The sequence below is a fragment of the Erythrolamprus reginae genome, chromosome 1 (assembly GCF_031021105.1).
Source record: "Erythrolamprus reginae isolate rEryReg1 chromosome 1, rEryReg1.hap1, whole genome shotgun sequence".
In the NCBI taxonomy this organism is placed as follows: domain Eukaryota; kingdom Metazoa; phylum Chordata; class Lepidosauria; order Squamata; family Dipsadidae; genus Erythrolamprus; species Erythrolamprus reginae.
Genome location: NC_091950.1, coordinates 117,898,645 through 117,923,194, shown reverse-complemented (window position 1 = coordinate 117,923,194; position 24,550 = coordinate 117,898,645). Strand labels below are relative to the sequence as shown.

The 24,550-nt window shown below is 37.8% G+C and overlaps 1 protein-coding gene across 2 annotated transcripts in view; it reads right to left on the bottom strand.

Moving 5' to 3' along the window:
- The window catches only part of SPON1 (spondin 1), a 393,098-nt gene that overhangs the window by 247,542 nt on the left and 121,006 nt on the right, over positions 1-24,550 (bottom strand). For both annotated transcript variants that reach the window (XM_070762471.1, XM_070762480.1), the window contains exon 4: positions 3,674-3,747. In XM_070762471.1, coding sequence (XP_070618572.1) covers positions 3,674-3,747 — 74 coding nt within the window. The remainder of the gene's footprint in view (positions 1-3,673; positions 3,748-24,550) is intronic.

Below are 24,550 nucleotides of genomic sequence, written 5' to 3'. Positions count from 1 at the left end.
AAGATCAGGGCAAAACCAGATCTAACTATTTCCTGCACAAACCATATAGGTCTTCAGATCTTCCCTACTATCTTTAGGCCAGGTCATATTGTCCAATGAAGATTTCTTATATTGTTGTGAGGTTCCCCCCACTCCCTCTGATAAACACCTGCCGGAATGTCCTTGGTTCCCATGGCTGGCATCTTGATGTTGGGAGCTAAGTTCTATTTCCCTCTTTCCTCCCACTGTAGTTTGTTGGCAAGCTGAGAAGCAATAATGGTTGAAACAGCAAAAACTCTATTTGAAGCTTGACACTATGTTCTGTTGCTTAACTTACCCCTGCTATTTACTTTATCTTGTCAACACAAAATAAGGCAATTTCATTCTTTCAGGATGTATTACAAACAAGTGATATTATATAGGCATGCCAAAATGTGTCCTTGTCTACTGACGTTACCACATTAGGACCACTCCAATAACCAAAATAAGATATATGAATGATCATTTGGTTCTTTTGCTGAATGAATTTCCTTAAGAGATAATTTCACATTTCATTACAGGAAGGTTAAACATTAAGCAGTGGCTAAGCGCATACAGGATAGGTTCAATATTGAAATAAAAGTGCGTATTTTAAGAAAGTGTATTTTATTCCCAAAAGTAAAGCCACATGTTTAGATATGTTTTCCTCACATTCTAGAATTTCAATTTTGTTCAATAAAGCCCCTAGTAACACAAATCTTTCAAAATCACTTAGGAAAAAGAAGTGTTACTTATTCTAATTCAACTTTATGAAGTCACCAAACTTTGATGGTCTGCAAAAATATTGAAATACTAGAACTTGGCAAATAACATTTTTGAGAACAAATATATCATTCTCTTTCTGTGTAAAATGTAGCCCTAGATATTTGTAAATCTCAGCTGACTGCACATGTGACCTTGAGTGTCAGGGTACATTTGTGATCGTGAACTAAGTTGGACCTATAGATGGCCTTTTATTTATAAATGACTTCAGTTCAGCTGAAATTCTGTCTGATGGGAGTCAGAAGCGACAGAGGTTACCTGTCATTTTTCAAAGGTTATTTGCATTCTTCATTTGTTGCTTCCTTCTCGACCTTCTGACTCCCTCTCCCCTTTTTGAAATGACCCTACCTACGTGTGAAAAGGCCTGAAACATAGTTCCATAAAATACCAAATATATTGCATGTACAGGGGGAAGATATTGATAAGAAAGTATTATATTGTAGAATTCTAGGGTATCTTTAATATTGATTCTGCTTGTTTTTTCTCCCACCTTAAGGTGGTCCCACCTTAAAATATTAGAGAACATTGAAAGACATAATTTGGGGAAACATGTGTCCCAAATCTCTTCTTCCACTGAGGTTTATGTTTTGATAATACAGGAAAAAAATTCCTGGTGTACTTCTAAACAACAATGCAGAATGCAGCTGCGAGAGCAATCATGGGCTTTCCAAGATATGCCCATGTTGCACTAACGCTCCGCAGTCTGCATTGGTTGCCGATCAATTCCCGGGCACAATTCAAAGTGTTGGTTATGACCCATAAAGCCCTTCATGGCATCGGACCAGAATACCTCCAGGACCGCCTTCTGCCGCACGAATCCCAGCGACCGGTTAGATCCCACAGAGTTGGCCTTCTCCAGGTCCCATCGACTAAACAATGTCGTTTGGCGGGACCCAGGAGAAGAGCCTTCTCTGTGGCGGCCCCGACCCTCTGGAACCAGCTCCCCCCGGAGATTAGAACTGCCCCCACCCGCCTTGCCTTTCGTAAAGTTCTTAAGACCCATCTTTACCGTCAGGCATGGGGGAACTGACACATCTCCCCCGGGCCTATACAGTTTATACATGGAATGTTTGTGTGTGTGTTTGCTTTTAATAATGGGGTTTTTAGTGTTTTTTTTTAATTATTAGATTTGTTCTTACATTGTTCTTGTTATTGTTGTGAGCCGCCCTGAGTCTGCGGAGAGGGGCGGTATACAAATCAAATCAAATCAAATCAAATCAAATCAAATCAATAAATAAATAAATAAATAAATAAATAAATAAATAAATAAATAAATAAATAAATAAATAAATAAATAAATAAATAAATAAATAAACAAACAAACAAACAAACAAACAAACAAATAAATAAATTCTTCATATTGAAAAGACCTCTCAAAGAAAGGCAGTATCATGTCCAATTGTTATTTTATGAAAATTCTGCTCACTGCCACAGCAGTCCATGGTAGTGATGTTACAGGTAGAACATGATGCCATGTAACATAATGTTTCATACTTAATTTTTAAATAAAAATAAAAACATGCCATAAAAAAGAGTTTCAAAACATGTTGAGAGGCGGAATGTTTTCCTTCTTTTAGAAACAAATAGGATGCAATTCAGATTCTTGACAAATTGTTTTGGCTTTTAATGCTTCCTTTGACTTTTCTGCATTCAAGACCACAAAGCAGACATCTCCATTTCATTTATGTAACTTGCTCCACTGATTTTCCTGAACACATTCACCCTTTATGACATAAAGAGCTGTTTCAAAATGAAAGCAATCTGCATTACTAAATAGACTCAGAAAGTGAGATAGCCCGGTGAGTGTCAGATATGTCATGTTCTATTAAATTCAGTTAAGCATCTTGGAGCACATACTTCAGGATATTTCAGGAAGAGTATAAAAGTCAAGACCAAATTATGCTAATCCAGGATTCTAGGGTCAAAAGGAAAAAGATGAAGGCTATCTGCCTTGGTATCCCTTTAAAAATTACTATTAATGAAAGAATAAACAGACACAAATAAAATGAATTGCAGTGGTAATTTTCTCTGCAGGGCTGCATAAAGGAATCAGAAGTCTTGTGCAAGAAGAAGGCTTTGGCATAAAAACTATGCATTTTGAATTTAATCTCAAAATTAATTAAACATCTGCAGAATACGCATTTTGCAATCTTTCTGAGTAAAATGTTGTATTGTCAAGTATTGTAAGAGGTAGTGGAATGGGAGGATCTCTCCTAAAGTCTACCACCATTTTTACGATTTTGAGTGTGTTCAGTTCAGTTCAGTTCAGTTCATAAATGTTGTGTCTTATGATTCTTGATGAACGTATCTTTTATGTACACCAAGAACATATGCACCAAGACAAATTCCTTGTGTGTCCAATCACATTTGGCCAATAAAGAATTCTATTCTATTCTGTTCTATTCTATTCAAGTGTTTTTGTTGCTCCATTCTAAATCCCATAAAATTCTTTCTGCTGGGATATAGAATTTTCCAAAACTACAATCCTGGTCAGACTTCCCAGTGCACAGAGCAAGAGTTACAGTCTGGGGAAATTTCAGAACAAATTTAGGAAATAATATTATGAATAGCAAGAAAGACCTACATAGAAAATCATCTAAATTTACTTGTTTACAAATTTAAACATACATGAAGTCCAAGTCAAGACCACTATAAATTCTGAAAGAAAATTCATCTGTAACTTAAAATATAACATAACATTTGCAGATACACAAATTCAAAAGGTAATTTTGAGGATGCAGCTAATTTAGGAAGTAGCAGAAATAAATATGACTGAAAGCTATTTAAATTCAGCTGGCATGTGCTCCCAATTAAAAGAGAGGAGTATTGTGGGCAAATCATATTCATCAGAGAGCGAGAAGAATGGAAATAGAAAAAGGAATATTCCCCATACCTTGCTCACACAACCTCTTGGTGAGAGATCCTTCATCTTGAAAATAAATAATTCGCTTTTGTACAATACTTGCTCTGTTTGGAAAGAGAAAAAATATAGCATTTATAAAAAGCATTCAATAATTAAGATATTAAAAGTAAACTTAGTGCAAGAAGTAACATTATTTTCATTATATTACATCAGTAGTTTGAATCTAAGTAAGCTGATTTCGAGATAAGAATTGAAATAAGTGTGTGTGTGTGTGTGTGTGTGTCTTTTAAAAACTATTCCTAGCGAACATGCTGCCCCCACAATCCGGGTCCTCATTTTACCCACCTCAGAAGGATGCAAGGCTTAACCCTGCTGTTCTGTTTAGAAAAAATCCCCAATCTTATGTTCCCGGGTCTATTTGACCCGGACTGCAAATTGATCATTTTAGGTACTTATATTTGGTCTTTTTGAAAGCTTTTTTCACCTGGAAACAAGTTTGAACATTTCTGCACACAATGGAATGAAAATTGAACTGAAAAAATTAATCCTTATTGGTTTATTTTGCACATAAATGTGCCTCCCCCCCATTTTTGTGAAATGTTTTTCAATTTATGGATAGTTTTGCTTGCAAAATGCATTCTATTTTACTGAAGTTGGTGTGGGATTGGTAGCTTGAACATTTCTGCACACAATGATATGAAAATTGAAATGGAAAAAGTAAATCTTATTGGTTTATTTTGCTGATATAATGCATACCCCCCCTGTTTCTGTGAAATAGTCTTCACTTTATGGATAGTTTTGTTATCAAAATGCATTCTATTTTACTAAAGTTGGTGTGGGATTTGTAGCTTGAACATTTCTGAACATAATGATATGAAAATTGAACTGGAAAAATTGATGCATATTGGTTTATTTTGCACATAAAGTTATTTCAATTTATATAAAAAATATGCTGTTAATTTCAAACTTACATACTTTTTTTTTAGTAAAATGGATTTCTTTCATAAAATTAGTTCTCTGGCTACAATGTGGTTGATTTTCAAAAGGATATTCCAAATATTTCTAGCCAAATATGTATAACAAGTGACAATAATGGCACACAGCAAGGCCGAGGGGGGTGGCCCTTTTGTGGCAAAAATAAACCAATAAGAACCATTTTTTTCAGTTTATTTATATTTTTCTTATGTTCAGGATTGTTCAATTTAGTATATCAAACCTTTTGGGGGAAAATTCCTTAGGGATTTGTAGCCTTAAAAAAATATAAATTGACACGAAATTCAGAAAGGATGGGGGAGGGGCTTTTTGATCAAAATAGAAATATAAGTCTCAATTTTTCCAGTTCAATTTTCATATCATTATGTTCATAAATGTTCAAACTAGTTTTCCAGTTGAAAAGGTTTTCTAAAAGACCAAATTCAAGTACCTAAAAAAAATCATTTTGGTCCGGGTCTATATGACCCGAACAGACTAAACGTGACTTTTTTTTTGCCCAGAAAAAAATTTTTCCCCCCACCCCCACAAATATTTTTTTGATGATCAGCATTGTTAAATTGAGTAAATGAATGCCTAAGATTTTAAAGAATATTTTGGATTTGGAGCATAAAAAAATAAAAAGTGAAAATGGTTGCAAGCAGCCGAGGGGGGGGGGGGAGGCCTTATTTCTGATGTTAAAAAACCAGTAAGAATCATTTTTTTCAGTTCCTTTATATTTTTCTTATATTCAGAAATGTTCAAGCTACCAATCCCACACCAACTTCAGTAAAATAGAATGCATTTTGCAAGCAAAACTATCCATAAATTGAAAAACATTTCACAAAAACGGGGGGGAGGCACATTTATGTGCAAAATAAACCAACAAGGATTAATTTTTTCAGTTCAATTTTCATTCCAATGTGTACAGAAATGTTCAGACTACTTTCCAAGTGAAAAAAGCTTTCAAAAAGACCAAACATAAGCACTGCAAATGAAGAGTTTTCGGTCCGGGTCAGGGTGACCCGGGAACAGAAGATTTGTAACTTTTTTTGCCCAGCAAAAACTAAGCCCCCCGCCCCCCAAAATAAATTCTCATAGAGAGAACTCCTGAAATGATGAACAGTCATGAAATTTCAAGTTTCAGATATGCAGGGAAAATTTTTTACAGGGACTCAAACTTGGCTTCGGGTCACATACGACCCGAACAGAACAGCAGTTAACCTTGTGCCGGTGATGAGATTTGAACCGCTGACCTACAGATCTACAGTCAGCTTTAGTGGCCTGCAGTACTGCACTCTACTTGCTGTGCCACTTCGGCTCTTGAACATGAATGATTTAAAACTTTCTAAATTGAACATGGATGATTAAAAACAACGGAGGCATGAAACCAATGTTCTCCTTCCTTTCTCTTTCTTGTTGATATGCTACAACACTCCAGATATTTCTTAAGGAACATAATGTCTCATCTTATTTAGCATCCTCCATCTCATTTGTAACAAAGAAAAGTATCACAATATTATAATAAGTCACACGTGAGATAAGCAAATAATTAGACCACAGTAATTCCCAGTCCATTATATTGGGGGAAGAGGGATTATAGTTCCAACTCAAATGTTATTTTCTGCTTTTGTTTCTCACGAATAAGTGTTACTAACTCTGGAAGGGTGTATTCCAAATCCTCCTCAATGGTACAAATTTCACCTTATTGGACATGTTTCACTCAAAATTCCAATGATAAAGAGGAAATATAAAAATGTGAATACCTGAGTGATAAACAATCATAATTCAACAAGATCTTTCATCATGTGAATAAAGTTGATATAAGACATAGTTATGGAGCAGGAAGCCCTAATATTAAATCTCTTATCTATCATTAATACTCTGGGGGGGGGGGAGTCTTATTAAAGCTACTCTATTGCCTTTCTATATTTATGCATGTGCTTATTTTCATTCTGATTACAATTTGCACCACCCCCCCTCTGCTAAAGTCTGCCATCATTCTGAGAGCAATGCCATCATTTATTTAAATCATAGAATGTCTACAGTTTTAAGCACAACACTTTTTACATCCCCATTTTACCAGCACAGTCAATGAAAGAACTAGAGAAGTGCTATAGATTCAAGAGTATTTCTGTCTGCTTAAAGAATGACTTCCTGAAGCATAACTGTGATGGAATTCTTCCAGCTCCAAAAGGGATTGAAGGGCCCTTTACAGAAGGCTGTCAGGAATTAAGGAAAGCCACAGGGAGAAGAAAAAGACCATATGAATAAACTCCTGCTCACAAAAGTGGTTGTTTTCATTCTCAGAAGCTGCTTTTTTTGTAAAGCCCAGAAAGGTTTGAGATTATGCATCCAGTGTTTTTGAAATACTCTTTTGTAAAGTTTACAAAGTCTTGAACAGTCACAAAAATGAAACAAAGTTAAACACAAAGCCAGATATTTGAAAGCCTCTTCTTCTTGGTTTTTGATGTTTAGAGTTTTTATGGACATCAATGCACTTTCTTGTGTATTGAAAATTCCAAAATCCACATTTTGATCTAGCAGCCAATAAAAATACAATAAGGCATCATTTCTTTTAAAAAGTATATTCTCATAGGAAATCCTTTAAATGATATTTAAATATTAAATACTAATATTTAATATATATATATATATGATTATATACCATTTATTTGGAAACCAGCCATTTTTAAAAAAAGGAACATCTTTATTTCCCCTTTATCATTTTGCTGCATTTGTGAATTTCATAGTCCATGAGATAATTGACATCTTGCTATAAATCTCAAACCTGTGGCTGTGAAAAACACTTCATACAGTATGATAGTGTAGAAATTGTCATTGGTATAGTGCCTTCTTTTTCATTTTTTTTTGGATTCTTTCATTTGCGTCTCTCCTGCTTTTTTCAGTATCTCAAATCTTCAAATTTACAATTACAAATAGTAACAGGAATAATCATAAAGAGTACAACTAAATGGAAAAGTATGTGTCTAGGGTATACAACAGGGGTGTATTTGTGCCAAGTAATGAGTGTAGTATATGTAATCTTGGGTGTAATGGCCCAAGGACATAAAAATAAGCTTAGAAGATCCACAGAGGCATCGTTTTGCAAGATAAAAATGAAAAATTCTAACGTTTAGTTATGTAGCTTGTAAAACAGTGCTTCCAGTTATACATAAAAATAAGCCTATAATGCTAACAGGTCTGGGTTGTAAAATCTTAGATGAACCCTAGATGATAACATAGAGTTTTCTATATGTTTCTACTTCTATCTAGAGGTCATTTGAATTTTTGCATCCCAGATCTAGCAGCCTTAATGAAAGAGCTTACTAGATGTGGTCCATTACTTTGATTGCATGGTTTTATAGGTCTATGCTTACTATACTGAATAGTTAATTCTTTGCTATAACTATTTACAGACATCCAAATACAAGTAAAATATCTTGTTATACACATGTTTAAGCTTATGGCAACATGAGAAATAACCTCATTAAATTCTGCACATTTGTTTGGAAGGAAAGATGTGTGACTAATAAGGTGGTTAGTTTTTATATTTAAAGACTTTCTACTAAAAGCAAAACATTGGAAAGTAGAGAAGGATATTAGCCAAATAAAGAACACATTTCCCTGACAAAAAACATCCAACAAAAAGCTGTTTTTTAACTATTTTCCATTTTTTAATGGATACAGAAGGAGTTAGCTCACCTGGACTTAATCAGATGCTGTCATTAGAAGAAATTAAGGATAAAAAATATGGGATTTGGGATATGTTCCTCACAGGGGTAAATATGTTTGCTGGAAAATGTTTTTATTTACCATTCATGGGCTCTAAAACATGACATGAAAGTTGAAAAGCCAGTCATACAATTCACCTATTTGGCTACTTTAGCATACTAGTTGTAGACTAGTTATAGACTAGACCCTATAAAATTTCTAGTTCACATGATATTTTCTCACAAACATGCCTAGTCATTGTTCTGTCGGGGTCTCTGGTAGACTCCTCCCAAAAATTCACAGGTACAAATTTCACACACACACACGTTTGAAAATTCAAAACAATGTTCTTTATAATGAAAATTCACTTAACCTAAGCCCTCTTTTGGTATAGCAAAGAGCACTCATCTCCAAACAAACTGGTAATTTGTACAAGTCCCTTATCATTTCTGTGATACTTAGCTTGCAGCTGTGAGACAATTCACAGTCCTTCTTCTTTCACAAAGTGAAACACACTTTGCTCTGGTTTAGTTTCAAAGCAGGGAAAAATCAGCACACAAAAGGTCAAAGTCAGTAAAGCAGTCACGAAACACAACGATCAGATACTCCTCCACAATGGCCAAACCCACAGGCTGCTCTTTATAGCAGCCTCACTAATTACCACAGCCCCACCCAACCACAGGTGGCCTCATTTTCTTTGATAATAATCTCTCAGTTGTTGTTGCCTATGCATCGCTCTCCACATGTGTGGCTGTATCATTAACTCTTGTTCTGAATCCAAGGAGGAGCTAGATAATTGATCTCCTTCTGAGCTGTCTGCCACACTCTCCTCCTCCCTGTCACTCATGTCTTCTTGGTCAGAGGAGCCTTCATCATCAGATTCCACGGGGGGGGGAACAGGCCTGCAGCATGTGGATGTCTCCCCCACATCCACAGTCCTTGGGGCAGGAGCTGGGCCAGAGCTAACCACAACAGTCATCCATAGGCAAGTTAGTCTCTTTCAGCCACTTTACATGGCTAGATGGATGGTTAGAAATATACAGGGTAATTGAATCACACTATGGGAAGTACTGAAACTCTCAAGCACTACATAAATGCCTGGAATTATTAATACTGGAAAGTTTTCATTTGTTAGGATAATAATCCCAAGTGACCAAACATGGAGTGTTTAGTATGCTTCTGTGACACAATTAAGTATTAGATGTCCCCAATGCACTATCACTATCATAAAATGATAACATTAATAAGCCACTTAAAGTAATTATGAACATTCCAAACAGTTTTTCCTCTAAGCTATTTGATTAAGGGTTTGAATATTTATAAGATTTCTGCGCCTTTTGTGCTAACAAGATATCAGTTCTTGCTTTATTAATTTGGGTTGGATCCCACTCCCCCACAGTTCATTTAACTTCATCACGACAAACCATCTCACTTCACATATGTGTCATTTGATTTAAATCAGTTTGGTTTCTTTTAGATATCACTGTCGGGATGTCACTGCAGTTAATGGACCTTAGGCTTTGATATGTACACATGTAATTTTAAGAGCTGGAGCTGGCAACTATAAGTCTTGGTCTTTAGATCTCGTAACCATTGTCAGATAATATTCTTGAGAATTACATATGAATTCAAGAAAGTGCAGAATATATCCCAGTAGGATATATTCTGCACTTTCTTAGATTTATATGTAATTCTCAAGAATATTATCCAACAATGTTGAGAGACCTAAAGACCAAGAACTAACTTCCTTTTCACATTTTTTTTAAAAAGAGCTGTGGTGGAGCAGTAGTTAGAATATAGTACTGGAGGCTACTTCAACTGACTGCCAGCTAACAGCAGTTTGGCAATTCAAGTCTCATTGTCCTAGGTTGGTAAAATGAGGACCCAGAATAATGGGAACAATAAACTGACTCTTTACAGAGCAGTGTAAACTGCTTAGAGAGGACTATAAAGAACTGTGAAGTGGTATATAAGTCTAATTGCTGTAGCTATTGCTACATGTATATGATACTATGTGCAATTAGAAAGGAAAAAGAAAACTGCCTGTTTGCTCTTATTATTGAACCCCACTGCAGATGCTTCTGAGTTATCAGCCCCATAATTTAAATCTTAAGCCTTTCCCTCCCACTATTTTTGACTCAATTAAAAAATAGCTATTCATTTCTCAATGCCTGAATTGCACCTACTTGTTGTAGATGATTCAATCTAGACTGTGTAGTGCTAGTTGTCAGCTTCTGCGCTTAAAATTACATCTGAAGACTAGGTCCACTAACAGCAATGACACATTAACTCTGTTTAGTATTTTCACAGTAGAACACACCATTGTCACTAACACTGAATTTCTACAGGTTCCATCACACCCTCTAAGATAGGTATGCCTATAATACAAACCCCATCTTCAACATTCCACATTCATGGGCTATACAGGGTTAACATCTGTTCTGATACAATTCTAGATTAATTACAGGTAATAAATTCTTTGGAGGACTCCTCCGAACCATTACTACGGACAAGCTGTTTAGTCAAAACTCTGATGAAGCACTACCTAGTGTGCTTCCAAGCACATTCAAATGCCACTCATTGCCAAGTTGAGAAATTAAAAGAAATTTCTTAATTAAGCCATGAAAAGGTTGGGAAAAAATGTACGCTGGATTTAAATACAAAGGATATAAAAGGAGTTTTGTTTACAGAAGACAATCATCTGTTTGAAGTGGCTTCATTCTACCATATAGAATAGTGACTTATATATTTAGTAGAATATAGTATATATATAAGATAGATAGTACTATAATAGTTTTATTTTGTATCTATTCTAGTAACTTTTGCCAATTTAGAATCAGGAAACCTGACACACTAAGCAGTTCAAAAAAAAGACCAGTCCAGTCCTGTCCTCTACTCCACCTTTCTTTTTCCCTTTGCTTTCCCATAAATAATAGGTGTAATCCCTCTGGAACATGCCTGTGAACATTCTTCTCATCCATACTGGTACCTATCTCTTCCCACTTATGGATTTATCCATGTTGCTTGTATCTTTACAACTTATATAGTTTTTATTGCTTCCTAGTATGATTTGATTGCTTACTAGTATCCCATGACTATCACTATGTGTTGTATCTTGTGATTCTTGATGAATATATTTTATTTTCTCTTTATATATCCTGAGAGCATATATACTAAAGACAAATTCCTTGTGTGTCCAATCACACTTGGCCAATAAAGAATTCTATTCTATTCTATTCTATTCTATTCTATTCTATTCTATTCCATTCTATTCCATTCCATTCCATTCCATTCCCTCCCCTCCCATCCCAATTCAATTCCAATTCCCATTCCAATTCTAATAATTCTAATTGTTATTCCTATTCCTATTCTATTCTGTATACATTTTAAAAACCTGGGCCTCAAGGGAATCTAATGTTCTCAATATATGAAATTACCATGGAAGAAAAAAGAACATAAAGGAAGTAGGATTTTTAATTATTTTAAAAGCACAATTTATTACAATATTAGCCAATTATTTATTCTGTAAAAGGAATGGGTGTGCTTTGAAAATGATGTGAAAGAAAAGTTTCACACGAAATGTAAATGAATTATTTATCTACTACTCATTAACACAGTCCTTTATTATGGCTTAAAAATATATATTCCTATTTTGAGACGTGCACAAACTGACTCCATAACACCATGTTTTCTTTCAAGACCCACAATCTTGCACTTGCCCTGCAGAAGAATTTTATAACTGTCCACAACCCTATTTTTTTTAATACAGTATACTGTATTTGCAAGGCGAGAGTACCTTTAATTCAGTGTGGATTCTCGATAATTGTCCAGACAAATCCTTGAAGTCTCTTGACAAGATTTTGGAAGTGGTTCACCATGGCCTCCTTCCAAGAGCTGAGAGGGAATGACTGGCCCAAAATCACTCAGCAGGTTTTATGCGTAAGGCAAACTAGAACGGACGTTTCCCCTGTGAGTTTTTAGCCTGGTGCCTTAACACTACATCAAACAGGCTTTTCTTTAATGTGTTTTAATAAAACTGTAATATACTATTAAAGAATGAGAAGACATTGCACTTGTTTCACACATACAGCCACATTTTCCTTTGGTATTATATAATACTACTTGCATGCTTTTGTGTGTTTGTGTGTTGTGTGTGTGTGTATGTATAATCTTTATGTTGCTGTAATAATTTTATCTGCAGATATGCTAGGAATATTTATTTTTATTTATTGCTCAAGCTATCTTACCTACTTGCTATCAAAATAATAAATAACTGCCTCTTCTGTTCATTTCCATATTACTTTATTCCATACTACTTTATTCAGGACTCTGACACAATGATCAGCCTTTCCCATCTTGAACCAGCAGCCCCTGGCCTCCTTATTCCAAATCACATTTCCCCCCCATTGTGGCAAATGTTCCCTTAAGAACCAAATAAGTAATTTTAGTATGAATTGCAAATCATGTGCCAAAGAACAAATTGTAAAAGAAAAGATAATAACTCCACTCTTTGAGATGTAAATTATCCCATTTATTGCAAATGATTGAATAAGAGACATATTATATAGAGACATATTATATGCTTGGAAATTAGTTTCTGAGAAGTAGTTTTCTTGGCAATAAGTGATCATTTTCTTTCTTGGATGAAAAATGAAATGCATACTCCCTTTTCAAACACTTCACCTTGATCCTTGAAGTGAGCTACGGATAACCAATCCCAAGAAGGTTGAAGCACTTTCCGAGACTATCTTCTCCATCCGAATCATTTATTTCAGTTTTGGACAAGCCTGACCTTAATGTTATGTGAATCATGTAATGCTTCTTTAATGGAGGTTCTTTTCCTCGCTGCCTCCCTCTGTTCCTCCACAACTGCCTTAGTGATTTCCTAACTTAAAGAGATTAAAAGGGCATGCTGTGGGAGTTATTTCTCCCACTGATTGAAGGACTAGCAGTTACCAAACTAAGCAGATGGTAACTGCCTCCCTTTTCTAAAAGAGAATCCCATCCAAACTGCACAGAAAGAGCAGGAGAAAGCGGGCATGTTTTGCTACTTTAATTGCTTGTACAGATGTACAGAAGTCTAATTTGAAAGTAGAGCAATCAGTGGCATTCCTACAGTATAATTTTTGTTTTCTTTCCAATAAAGACTAATAATCAGAGTTCTTAGATTTTTGGATTAACTGTTTCTAGTCTTAAATGTTACACATGTTTCTCAATCAGCACATAATACACCTCTGGTGTAAGAGTTGCACTGGCTACCGATATGCTTCCAGGTACAGTTCAAGGTGCTGATTCTAACCTATAAAGCCTTCATAACAAGGGATTGGTCTATTGATGGATCTCTCCCTGATCACTTCACTTGATCATGGCTGTCCATCCCATAAAGTCCCACAAAGCCTACTCTGGGCACCATCTATACCAGTGATGGTGAACCTTTTTTCCCTCCAGTTCCAAAAGAGCAAGGGCATGTGCTATTGTGCATGCATGAGTGCCCACACCCATAATTCAATGGCCTGGGGAGAGCAAAAACACCTTCCCCCCGCCCTCTAGAGGCCACAAATAGCCTGTTTTCCAGCCTCTGGTGGGTCCAGTAGGCTCCTGTTTCGCCCTCCCCAGGCTCCAAAGGCTTCCCTGGAGTTGGGGGAAGATAAAACACCCTCCTCCATCCCCCTGGAGGCTCTCTGGAAGCCAAAAATGCCCTCCCAGAGCCTCCGTGTGAGCCAAAAATTAGCTGGCCTGCACACACATGCACATTGTAGCTGAGCTAGGGCAACAGCTCACGTGCCAGCAGATATGGCTCCGTGTACCACCTGTGGCACCTGTGCCATAGGTTCACCATCACTGATCTGTACTGTCATGAATTGTGATCAGAGAGTAATCAGTAGCCACTGCTGCATGAGGAGCTTTGGTGTTATATGGGTGTATCAAGGTAAACTCATGAAGGCTTGCGCAGCTACATTCTGGACTATCTGGACTATCTGAACACTCTTCAAGGGTAGCCCCATGTAGAGCACATTGCAATAATCAAGATGGGAGGTGATGGGGGCCTGACTGAATGTGCCAAAACCTCCTGGTCCAAGTAGGTCCACAACTGATATACCAGGCGAACCTGAATGAACCTCCCCCTGGCCACAGTCAAGAGATGGTAATCAAGACTCAGGTGTGGGTCCAGAAGGACTCCCAAGTTGCGGATGTTTCCTTCCATTCCCAAATGAGCTTGGTCCTGATCTTATTGGCTTTTTACAAGACTTTAAAGATGTGATTCTGCCTCTTAGCTAAGACTCTAGGGATCAATAGAGGGCATTGCTGATTCTTTCCCCAATTCTCTGTTGAAATGGCCTTTAATTAAATGATAGCAATAGCACTTAGACTCATACGCTGCTTCATAGGGCTTTACAACTCTCTCTAACAGTTTACAGAGTCATTGTATTGTCTCCAACAATATGGATGGAAGGCTAAGTCAACTTTGAGCCAGTGAGAATTGAACCCCTGGGCAGTGGGGATTCGGAACCTTTCCAAGGGAGAGGAAAGATTCCTGCTGCCGCGGCCATCAGACCCCGCCCATCTTCTCCCAAATCTACTACAGTCTTGATGGTGCTGAAGGATCGTGTATCAGAAAAACATTTTCAAGATATGGTAGTACAGATTTTTCCTGTTCAGCAAACACAAGTCATCTGCTTTATGGTGTTCTCTGAAACAATGTTCCAAACCACTCTATAAGTCTTGACATTCTTATAGATATACTTGAAATGAAATGCAGGATATCTGTCACATTTTCAAAACTGTTCTTTTTTTCCTTTGACATTGGTATGGCTGTCCGGCATCAGACAGTTCTCTTCTAGATTACAAGAAAGCACCACATGCCTCTTTTTAGTATCTAAGTAAATTGGCACCCTCTTCAGCAAACTGTCAGAGAACTGATGTTAAAATAGCTACACTTTCCAGTTAATTTACTAAACTGGCCTTCTACAGCTCATTATTTTTACTTTAAACATTAAAAAGCTGCAACTACCTTCAAGAATGCTTCATAAATAAGTGTATATTTCTCCATTTACTGGAAAGCCATTAGGCTAGATGCCAAATAAATATATGTTTTGGATGAGATCATGTCCCAATAAACAAATGGCCTTTTTTAACAAGAGCGGGTAGGAGCGGAATATGGAAATCCTAGTAATAATATGACCTGGAGTGTTTTTGTTAACTTTGGCTGCTGAACCAGCTACATCCTATGCTGAAATAAGAGAGACCTGGCTGACATTATTTTTTTTTAATGACAATTGGAATACATTATTTCAATTAATGTTCTACGAATTTGTTCCTAAAAGTTGATGGATCTCCGTTGTTTTAGCCTGCAACCTCATTTTTTTCCATTGGGAATATAAAATATTTTACAATAATGTTTCAAATAGTACTGGACATTTAGAGAATGGGTGTACCTTATAATGAAAAATATAATGAACAATTACTTTTAGAGGCTAGATAATTAATTTTCAGCAGAAACCTTCTGAGGTGCTCCTGTAGTATGAATTATTTTTCATTATGTAATGAGAATGTCATTTTCCCTTCCTCCTCCTTCTCTTCCACAAACAATCTGAAATCTGATTATAGGTTGTGTAAATAGAAGTTTTGGCTGATGGGAAAATATAAGTGCAGGAGGAATAATATTAATTTCATGCACCTACTTAAATAAATGTAATTTATTTGTAACTAAATGTAAATTAAAAGCCAGGGGTTTCTACAATTGGTTTTATTCCCTCTCCTTTATTACTCATACTTTATAGTAACTTAAGGCAGCAAACATTTACCATACTCCTCCCTCCTCCTATTTTCCCCATAATGATCCTATGAAGGAGGCTGGGCTGAGACAGGGGTGAAATCCATATTTTTTTTACTACCGGTTCTATGGGTATGGCTTGGTGGCCATGGTGTGGCTTGGTGGGCATGGCTTGGTGGGTGTGGCAGAAGATGATACTGCAAAATCTCCATTCCCTCCCCACTCCTGGGGGAATGATATTGTAAAATCTCCATTCCCTTCCCATTCTGAGGCCACCCAGAGTTTGGTTCTCCAAACTAACCAAAAATTTCACTACCGATTCTCTGGACTACTCAAAATTTCTACTACAGGTTCTCAAGAACTTGTCAGAACCTGCTGGATTTAACCTATGGCTGAAACCCAGCCATGGCCAATGCAAGACTAGAACTCACAGACTCCTTGTTTCTAAGAAAGCCCTGGGGAACCATGAGGTTTTGTCCGGCCTTGAGCACAAAGCCAGCTGAGTGATTTTGGACCACTCTTTCTATCTTAGCCCTGGGAGGAACATAACAGCAAACCATTTCTGAAATCTTTCCAAGAAACTTGTTTAGCAGTCACAGGAAGACAACACCAAGTCCAAGGATCAAAATTAAAAATTAAATTAAATTAAAATTTTGCTTGGCTGCAACTTAGTACTTAGAGCTTACTCGTTTAGTATCACACTTAATATGAGTAGGGTATTATCTAATTTAAATTTATTTATTTATTAGATTTGTATGCTGCCCTTCTCCAAGGACTTGTTTTCTCTATGACTATTACCTCTTCAGACTAACTTTCAAGTTAATGACAATCTTTTAAATGGCTCTGTTTTCATTTTAAATTAAAACAAACTGTGAATATGAGACCCCTCATTTTAGAAAGGGCAGACACTGCTTTTTGAAATGGTCCCCTTAAAAATCCTAAAGATTTTTAAGAAAATAGTAATGACAGTATTGTTAAGGGATGCCTTGCAAATAGAAGAGTTGGAGACATAGTTTACATTGCTTTCTTTGCTAATTATTTTGTTTTATTCTTCTTTGCATTTATCTTGTTAACTGACAAGAGTTTATTATATGATTCTAGCAATGTACAAATTTGCTAAATAAATGGAAAAAAAGTCACTTTCCAAGAGTTCAAGAGATGGTCTTTTCATATATAGGCTGATTTAGTAAGTGAAGTGACTGAGATTTTCTTTTAATGCTCCTGAGAAAAGCAGTACTCTTAATTTTGCCCACATGAAGGAATTACCCTTTGTTTCTATGGAATGAAAAAAGTACAGTTGTTAAATCTATATGCAATTAAAACTCTGATTGTCATTAACTGAGTAAAACAATATATCATCAGTAACAATTTTTGAACCAAGGCACCTCAAATGGATTAACAATATGTCCAATATACGGTATTCATGACACTTGAGCAAACTTACATCAATATTTCTGGCTACTGCTGCAGTGGTCACATGATCTCCATTTTCAATTTCCATGACAGTTTTCCAACCACCATCACCCCATCCCCCACCCAGCAGCGGACACTTACCTGCTAGCAGATCTTGGGCTTTCAATTTCTTGCTAGCTTCCCCAGTGACTTTCTTACTGAAAGCCTTACACAAGCAAAGTAAATGGGAAAGTTGGCAGGGGAGGGAGGGAGTAGAGGGAAGGGAAGGGAGGGAGGAAAGAAGGGAGGAAGGAAAAGGAACAGTGAGTGAGTGAGTGAGTGAAGGATGGAGGGAGGGAGGGAAGAAGAACATAAAGGAAGGAAGGACGAAGGGAGGGAAGGAAGGAGGATTCCTGATGCTCTCTGCCAGGTTTCAAAGGGAAAGTTAATGGGAAAGCTAGGAGGAAATCAGAAGCTGTTTCCACTGGTTTTTTTGTACGCTCGTCATCATTCTGTTTCTCTGTTTAGGTAATAAAATCTCTCTGAAACAATTGCTCAATGGAACATGGGTTTTATAATATATTGTTATGGGAAGAACAATCTACCTCAAACTTTTGATACTGCCTAATCTTATTCATTCATAGGGACATTCAGAGTATGAATCATCAAATGACATATTATCCACCAAAAGCTGCATAATATGCAAGTTATATTTTTAGATACAGCTCACTCTCATAACAGAATGAGAATTGTAAGTTAGCCATAATGAAAAATCACTTTCTGTAACCTAGCATTCCAAAAACTGTAACTCTCTACCTCATGTTTTTAAGGTATTTTTAAATGTATTTTCATGATGTTTCAAAATGCATTTTATATCCTGTTGTAAGCCACCCACAGACCTTTGAGACTTAGGCGGCATAGAAATACAATAAACAAACAAACAAAAACAAATGTAGGCTGATGATAATGTGAGTTATAGTCTAACACGGGAGTCCCCAACCCCCAGGATATGGCCCACTACTAGGCTGTGAGTCATTCAGGCTTTGGAAGCGCAAGCTGTGTGAGAGGGTGTGCACACAGAATCCATTTGTGCAAGTGGCCTGCCTGCCACTCAGGCAAATGGAGCTGTGTGTGTGCTTGCCTGCCACTTCATAGAATCATCTCCTCTCCACCCCATCCCCACCCCGCTAATCTACAAAGCCAGAAAGATGGGAAATTGGTTTAACACAGTGGTTCTCAATGTGGGGCAATTCGATTTTTAATGGGGTGCAATTGGAATCTTGTTGAAACCAAGCTAATAGCCTTTTAGGCTTTCGCTGCATCAATAGGAATTCACTTTTTGAATAGTAAGAATCATACGTCAAGGGATGGTGGCATCAGGATTTTAGAGATGCTTAGGTGGGCCATGGGAAGCACTGGTCTCACTCATTTGGGAGGCAATAATTGAAGGGATACTGCTATACTCATGATCAAGCTCCATACTGTAGAACTAATATTCCACTGAAAGTGTTAGGTATTTGCCTGGGTGACCTCCCCAGACAGGGTAAAAGTCAAAAGTTCAGATTTGTTTATTGCATGTTGATTGGTTGCCTTCATTTGGTGCTTAAAATGTATCTTTGTAAAACTGCCCTGTTGCTGGGCTAGATTGTATAAATAGGAGAACTGTCATTGTATAGAGCTCTCAATACTCCATTGCTTCTTGACTGAATTGACTTCCTTGTCCTGTTAGCGAAATAAACCTTGCTTGATTTAACCTTGCTTTGAGAGTTATTACAGAAAGTATTAGAGCAGTGATGGCGAACTTATGGCACGGGTGCCACATCTGCTGGCACACAAGCTGTTACCCTAGGTCAGCTCCAGTATACGTATGCGTACTGGCCAGCTGGGGTTTTTTTGGATAACCTGGAGACTCTGGGAGGGCATTTTCGGCTTCCAGAGAGTCTCTGGAGGGATGGGGGAGGGTATCTTTTGCTTCTGGAGCCCAGGAAGGGCTAAAAACAGGCCTACTGGGCCCACCAGAGTTTGGGAAATGGGCTGTTTCTGGCCTCCCGAGGGCCTCCAGAGTGGGCGGGGGAGACCATTTTTGCTGTCCCTAGGCATTGAATTATGGGTGTGGGCACTCGTGCATGAACGATAGCACACACACACACACTTGCTTTCGGCAACTGAGGAAAAAAAGGTTCGCTGTCACTGTATTAGAGGATTGTGTTCTATATTACCAATCTGCCAATAATTCCATAAATAATAATGATTCCTCCATTCAGAATTAAAAATATTAGTAACACGGATTATATAGGGAAAATAAATTGTCATCTGTTTGTTGTCCTTGAAACAGTGTCCCACTGGACTAGAGAACATTCTGTTGACATCCATTCTTCGATAATAAACTCAGGACTACAAATTTTTAAAGGGGAAAATAATGGGTTCAATCATTCTCCAGCAAAGACATCTTAAAGGCTTCCAATGTTATCATTAATTATCCAGAGTTTTATTTTGTAAAGACACAAACCAATGAGCATCCTATTTATTACGCTTTCTTTCTCTCATCACTTCTCAAATAGAAGCTGAAGAAAACCATCACTGATAAGCAGACTGAAGTAAAATTAAACATCTGTTTATAAAACAAACCAGAGGATCGCTGACAGCTGAAGCAGAATGGCAAATGCTCCACAGCTGCCAGGCTCCTAAATTAACCATGATATTCATTTACAAGCAGCAAATAACTAGGAAATGATGGAGCGCTGCCTTTTTACTGCTTGCAAATGCAGATGAATGAAGGATTCATTTCAAGAAGGGATCGAAAAGGACAGATCTGTAAAGGCCAGCGCTTGTTCCCATTAAAATCAACTTAAAAGTCCTTTTGGTGTGACTGAGCTTATAAATCAGATTTTAGCCCTTGATAATTCAGAGAATTTATCTTACTCTTTTGCAATGACTCCCACTGTTACTTTCCTTCGAAGTATTTCAGAGCTAACCTAGATATAATTGTTCACCTCTGGAGATATTGAATGGTTTTAAAATGTTGAAAATGACAATTTGCAAAACAGACCGTTAGTTAAGAAATATACATGATCTGTGCTTTTACTTTTCCATTATTACTTTCCAGATATTCATGTACAGTATATTTATTTAGCAGAGCTCCTAAATCTTTCCTATTGAGCACTTATGCTTCAGTAATAAATAGGAGCAGCATGACAATATGCTTGAGTTATTCAGCACTGTAATTAATTAAAGAGGGCAACTTATCATGATCATCATAATCAGCTACTCAACGTTGTTAGAACAACAGTTTCCAACTTTAAAAGAAAACACGATTACTGAAATTTAGTAAATTGGAGTCTGCTGGACCTTGCAAACTATACTTACTTATTGTCATTTAAACACTTGCATATCTACAGTATGTTACAGAAGTGAGTACAGCCCCTCACATTTTGTAAATATTTAAATATATCCTTTGATGTGACAACACTGAAGAAATGACACTTGGCTACAATGTAAGATAATGAGCAGCAGTGGGCTACTAGCCGGAAAGCTAAATTGCACTGGCCGCAGCAGCTTATATGTGCTTGTGGAGACAGTGTGATTTTGCTTCTGCACCTGTGGAGGTAGAAAAATCGTGCTTGGAGCTGCAGGTGCGCCTGTGTTTCGACATGCATGGAAGCAAAAAAAAAAACCCTTACCAAAACACGAGCGCACCTGCGGCTCTGTGTGCAATTTTGCTGCCTCCACAGGTGCAGAAGCAAAATCGTGCTGACCCCGCAAGCACTTATGAGCCATGGCGTTGGGTGGGCAACTTAGCATTCTGGCTAGTAGCCCATTGCTGGTAATGAGTATACAGCTTGTATAACAGTGTAAATGTGCTGTCCCCTCAAAATAACACACAGCCATTAATGTCTAAACTGCTGGCCCACAAAACTGAATACACCCAGGGGTGGGCTGTTGTGGAGGAAACCAGTGGGGTAGCGAAAATGGAGCTCCAGCCCAGAGTACCTGTTGTGGTTAGCTCTGGCCCAGTTCCTGCCCCAAGGACTGTGGATGTGGGAGAGACATCCACATGCTGCAGGCCTGTTTTGCCCCCCCTCCTCCGGTGGAATCTGATGATGAAGGCTCCTCTGACCAAGAAGACATGAGTGACAGGGAGGAGAGTGGGGCAGACAGCTCAGAAGGAGATCAATTGTCTAGCTCCTCCTTGGATTCAGAACAAGAGTTAATGATACAGCCACATATGCGGAGAGCGATGCATAGGCAACAACAACTGAGAGATTATTATCAAAGAAAATGAGGCCACCTGTGGTTGGGTGGGGCTGCGGTAATTAGTGAGGCTGCTATAAATAGCAGCCTGTGGGTTTGGCCATTGTGGAGGATTATCTGATCATTTGTTGTGTTTCATGACTGCTTTACTGACTTTGACTTTTTGTGTGCTGATTTTTCCCTGCTTTGAAACTGAACCAGAGCAAAGTGTGTTTCACTTTGTGAAAGAAGAAGGACTGTGAATTGCCTCACAGCTGCAAGCTAAGTATCACAGGACTGATAAAGGACTTGTATAAATTACCAGTTTGTTTGGAGATGAGTGCTCTTTGCTACACCAAAAGAGGGCTTAGTTTAAGTGAATTTTCGTTATAAAGAACATTGTTTTGAATTTTCAAATGTGTGTGTGTCTGAAATTTGTACCTGTGAATTTTTGGGAGGAATCTACCAGAGAGTCCGACAGAACAGTACCCAATTTGCACTGAAATATGTTGAAAGAAAATGCAGGGCGTCTTGCATAAGCCATGCCCACAGTGTGGTAGTAAAAGTTTTGGTAGCCCTTCACTGATTACACCCCTAAGTTATAAAGTCCAAATGGTGTTCAAGCAGCCATTTTCCCTTCCTGGAGTCATGTGATTCATTAGTGATATAAGGTCTCAGGTGTGAAGGGGGAGCAGGTGTGTTAAATTTGGTGCTATTGTTCTCATTCTCTTATAGTGGTCACTGGAGATTCACCATGGCACCTCATGGCAATGAATTCTCTGAGGATCGGAAAAAACAAATTGTTGTGCTACATAAAGATAGCCTAGGCTATAAGAAGATTGCCAAGATTCTGAAATTGAGCTGCAGCATGGTGGCCAAGACCATATAGTGGTTTAACAGGACAGGTTACACTCAGAACAGGCCTCGCTATGGTCGACCAAAGAAGTTAAGTGCCTGTGCTCAGCGTCATATCCAGAGGTTGGCTTCAGAAAATAGACGTATGAGTGCTGTCAACATTGCTGCAGAGGTTGAAGGGAGGGATGTCAGCCTCTTAATGTTCAGACCATATGCTGCATCAAATTGATCTGCAGAGCTGTCATCCCAGAAGGAAGCTTCTTCTAAAGTTGATGCACAAGAAAGTCCATAAATGGTTTGCAGCAGACAAGCAGACTAAGGACATGATCTGGAACCATATCCTGTGGTCCAATGACACCAAGATAAACTTATTTGAACCATGACCTGTGGTCCGATGAGACCAAGATAAACATATTTCGTTCAGACTGTGTCATGTGTATGTGGCGACAACAAGGTGAGGAGTACAAAGACAACTGTGTGTTGTCTACAGCCAAGCATGGTGATGGGAATGTCATAGTCTGGGGCTGTGTGAGTGCTTCTGGCACTGGGGAGATATAATTCATGAAGGGAACCATGAATGCCAACATGTACTGTGAGATACAGAAGCAGAGCATGATCCTCTTCCTTTGGAGACTGGGCCGCAGGGTTGTATTCCAACATGATAACGACCCCAAAATATACCTCTAAAGTTATCACTGCTTTGTTAAAGAAGCTGAGGATAAAGGTGATGGACTGGCCTATCATGTCTCCAGATCTAAACTCTATTGAGCATCTGTGAGGTATTCTGAAACAGGAGGTAGAGGTGTGCAAAGTTTCTAACATCCACCACCCCCATGATGTCGTCTTGGAGGTTTAGAAGAGGATTCCAGTGGCACCCTGTGAAGCTCTGGTGAACTCTATGCCCAAGAGGGTTAAGGCAGTGCTGGAAAATAATGGTGGCCACACAAAATATTGACACTTTGGGCCCCATTTGGACACTATCACTTAGGAGTGTACTCACTTTTGTTGCCAGCAGTTTAGACATTAATGGCTATGTGTTGCGTTATTTTGAGGGGACAGCACATTTACACTGTTATACAAGCTGTATATTCACTACTTTACATTGTAACTAAGTGTCATTTCTTCAGTGTTGTCACATCAAAAGACATACTTAAATACTTACAAAATATGAGACGGTGTACTCCTGTGACATACTATATATCCTTTTAGGAAGATTAACTGGGTTAATGATATCTTTATATTATCAAAAAAAGTATTTACTTTTTTTCAGTGCAAGTTTTCATACCTGCTTAGTCAGAGTTAGTGTCTTATTTGCTCTTCTTATCTACAAAGTTACTACAAGCCTCAAAGTAAGCCAAGAATAAACTTAGAAACCTAACTTGTTTTCTTAACTTAGTTAGTTAGGTTTTATAAATGTTCATCAAATTAATGGTGGGATTCAATTTTTTTACTATCAGTTTTGTGGGCGTGGTTTGGTGGGCGTGGCAGGGGAAGGATACTGCAAAATCTCCATTTCTCCCAATCAGCTGGGACTTGGGAGGCAGAGAATAGATGGAGACAGGGCAAGTAAGAGGTGGTATTTGCCGGAACTACTCCAGAACTGGTCAGAACCTGCTGAAACCCACATCTGTATCAAATACCCATCTGGAACTGTCATATGAACATCATGGACAGTTCTTCCAACTTTATTGCAAGTGTTTCAACTGGTTGAAATAATAAATCTATAATCACCTGGTTAAATCATATGAATCAAACCAATGAATTTATCAAGCTTTTGCTAGCAAATATAGTTGGTGGGCCACTATAAGAAGTTGTTAATGAAGTGTTTACTGCATTTATCTCCATTTGGAAGCCATTGGATAGTCAACAATAGCAAGCATTCACAAACTATGAGCAATGGAGCAATTGCCACTTACTCCTACTTTCAACCCACTCACCCCAGTTAGTTGTCATCAGTTAGAGTTAAGAGAACA